At 38.7% G+C, this 3,380-nt stretch overlaps 1 protein-coding gene across 1 annotated transcript; it reads right to left on the bottom strand.

Annotated features, from left to right (window-relative positions):
* Positions 1–1,716: 1,716 nt before the first annotated feature.
* LOC133720845 (mitogen-activated protein kinase kinase kinase 20) lies at positions 1,717–3,103 on the bottom strand. Its single transcript, XM_062147324.1, has one exon. It carries the CDS (start codon positions 3,016–3,018, stop codon positions 1,966–1,968), a length of 1,053 nt encoding a protein of 350 aa, XP_062003308.1. The 5' UTR covers positions 3,019–3,103; the 3' UTR covers positions 1,717–1,965.
* Between the last annotated feature and the right edge of the window lie 277 nt (positions 3,104–3,380).

Below are 3,380 nucleotides of genomic sequence, written 5' to 3'. Positions count from 1 at the left end.
TTATGCTCATTTTATTTTGATTCACTTATATTTAGATGGAGAAGTATACAATGTGCCTTCCAATCGCTTTCTCAGGAACACATGGGTGAAAGGCTCACATTGTATGGGATCCATCAACCATAAAAATAAAAACCGACACAATATGTTTTGCATCTACCTTCCTGATCACAACTACTGGATCAACCTTCCCTACACTTGCACTTAAAGAAATGTCATTTGTCACGCTTAATTTAAGTAGGTGACTAGGTGTAGATTGATTATGTTAACAGATTCATGATTAGAAGAATCACAAAAGGCCTGCTAGCTTCAAAGACCGACTACTTCATAAACAAGCATTGTGCAGAAATTACTAATCCTAACCACCGCATGCAACTCGCAAGTTTCACTATATCAAAATTGGAGACGGCAAAAATACTAGTGGGTGTCGTAGGTAGTCATCAATTTTTTGTTTTCTCTCGCCCGTCATAAGAAAAAGAGAGGAATGAAGGAAAACCATCGATGGTTGTCAAATGGCTAATGAATGTCCATAGCGATTATGCTTGGACGTAAGGTCCTTAATGAGTTAAAAAGTTTACATACGTGTGTAAGATGTACAAGTTATGTTTGGTGTACAGTAAATATTACAACATTAATTAAACATGTGGTAACTACTAATATATATATATAATGGTGATGGTGAACTACTAATATATATTATACACTTCTGAACATTAAAACGTTTTCCACCAACAACCTCTGTTATGGATTAAACAATCATTATCTGCTTAGACTGCTTTTGAGTAACAATTAGTCTACTTAATCAACATTTCATCGACCTGGTCAATAATATTCCATAGTTCTCAACCAAAACTATAACTAAATTGCGTAGAAAAACCAATAGCATTATGGGCATATCATTATATAGCACATGAGAATGCCATTTAAAACGATTAGAGAAACGATTAGCATTCAAAAACAATATTTTTCAATGATCCACCAATCATGCTTTAGATTGCTATTGATCTCGAGTCATTGTTTAATATGCTTATAACACTCATGAAAGGATTGATTTCAATATGGGAAGCCAAGCCAACTAACTTTTTATTTGCACAGAAAAAGAAATACAATTTACAATCTCTCATTTACTTGATCATATTGTAAATCATCGCAAGTATCAAACACTCGTGTTCATGATTCTTATTTTAAGTTTTAGATGTAAACAAATTAATATTGAATGAAACACTCAGCATCTAATTTTCCTTTGAAGTTTAGTGTTAAAAAAAGTAATTAGAGATCTATCTTACTTTGTTGCGTAAGATCATAATTAAGTCTCATGTTTTGCAATTATCGAAGGGCTGCTAATTATAAATTTAATGTCAATGGTTAAGATTATGTTTTCGTACAATAAATTGAACATGGATCAGTCCCATATAACTCTGCCTCATATAGAATCATCTCTAATTTATGCATAAGATCAAACTACCTATGTTCATTGGCTTAGAAGGATGAGTCCCATGATCAATTTAGTGAGAAAAAGAGTAGAAATTGCAATTTGGGTCTTCACCTAAATGGGTCAAAATGTTATCACAGTTAGTTAGTTAGGCCTTAGAATTACATCACCATATTCATGCACTTACTTTAGACAGATAAGAGTTGAAGCCATCCTTGAACTTTCAAAGTCAAGAGACGAAGAAGAATTCTTTCCTCACTAAAGCCTAACTAACACATCCATGAAAATCTGCCAACTTTTCTGGAAAATAATCTGATTAATATCATCTCAATGTATCAAAAATTTCTGTACAGTATTGTCACCCACCATGGAACCAATCAGATCTACTCAATCATCCAAAGTAAGACCAGACTGTTAAAATCATCTGTGTTTGTCCTACCCAATATTTACAGTCAATTAAAAAAAAAAAAATCAAGTTGAAGCTTTCCTCTGTCCTAACTCTGCTTCTACTCTGCCCCAGAACTACCGCAGTTGAATCACCTGATAGCCACCCAACTCCCGGAAACCGACCAATCATGTGTCTCATCCGTCACCAGCCGCCGCAAACGACCGGCCGCCGGATTAGAACTCGTTTCCGACGACCAATCAAAGCTGGAATTCAAATCAGTTGTCACCAACTCAGAAAATTCTGGTGAAATTTCCGAACTAGTCATCGAAACCCAATCAGGGAAATCAAAAGGACCTCTTGGAGATGAGAACAAGTCGTCTTCAACATCCTCCAATGGAACAGTATCATCAGAAATAACAAAGGGATGTTCCAAGAGCATCTCAGCCGTCCATCTCTTTCTCTGATCCTTCATAAAACACTTTCCAAGAAAATCTTTCCCTTCTTCACTCAACTCTTCTGGAATTTCCGGCGACTCATCTCCCCCTATTCTCATCAAAAGCTTGCACATATTCGAGCCCGGCCCATGATTCCAGACCGGTTTCCCGGTCACCATCTCCGCCACTAAACACCCAAAAGCCCAAATATCCGCCGGCGACTCGAACTCTTGCTCGTTCACCGATTCCGGCGACATGTACAGCGGAGTTCCCCGGACTTCGACTCTGTTTCCGGTCGGCCCTGCTTTTTTGGCAAGTCCGAAATCGGCAATCTTCGCCGCACCATTCTCAAAAACAAGAACATTCGCTAGCTTTACGTCGCAGTGAACAAACCCTTTTGAATGAACAAAGCGAAGGCCTTTAAGAACTGCTCTGGCATATCGTTTAACATCTATCTCCGCTAACCGGCCGCCGTTTTTCTTGAGCTGATCGGCCAAGCAGCCGCCGCTGGCGTACTCCAAGAACAAGTTGTAGAACGCCGTGCCGTTTTCGAAGGTGTGATCATCTCCGAAGCAGCGGACGACTTGCGGGCAGGAGCCGATTTGGTGGAGAACTTGTTTCTCGTTCTTGAGCAGAGAAGAGAAGGAAGCTTCAGAAGACTTGACGGCCATCAATGGTGGGGTTTTAGTAGACTGATTTTTGGGTTTTGCTGAACTGACGGTAGCAAAGCTTCCACGGCCAAGTTGCTGGCCTCGAATCCACTCCATGGTTGATATGAGATTAGTTTGTGAGGATTTTTTGGGTTTCTTTGAGAGGAGGAAAACATAAGCAAATTGAGTTGAGCAGCCAATTGAGACATGAGGGCCTATTTATAGACATAGCAAATAGGAAAGAAATTTGGTGATTGGTCTAAGATGATTGGCATCTTTAAAGCACGTGATAGGCAAGGATATTTTGCAAAATTTGGGCTGCTTTCTTATTTTGGCTGTCACTCAAAACGTGGTTCAATTCATAACGATGATCTTGAAAGATTTTTAGTTATTGAGAGTATAAAGGAGATGCACCCTAATTGAGATTCAAGGAACTTTTGTGGTTGGTAAAACACTGTGAATCCACAACAATTAAAAAT

This window comes from Rosa rugosa, chromosome 1 (assembly GCF_958449725.1).
Source record: "Rosa rugosa chromosome 1, drRosRugo1.1, whole genome shotgun sequence".
NCBI classification, from domain to species: domain Eukaryota; kingdom Viridiplantae; phylum Streptophyta; class Magnoliopsida; order Rosales; family Rosaceae; genus Rosa; species Rosa rugosa.
The sequence above is the reverse complement of the archived record's forward strand: the minus strand, read 5'-3'. Positions and strand labels throughout refer to the sequence as shown.

Coding starts and splice junctions, on each gene's coding strand:
- LOC133720845 (XM_062147324.1), bottom strand. CDS start 3,018: ATGGAGTGGATTCGAGGCCAGCAACTTGGCCGTGGAAGCTTTGCTACC.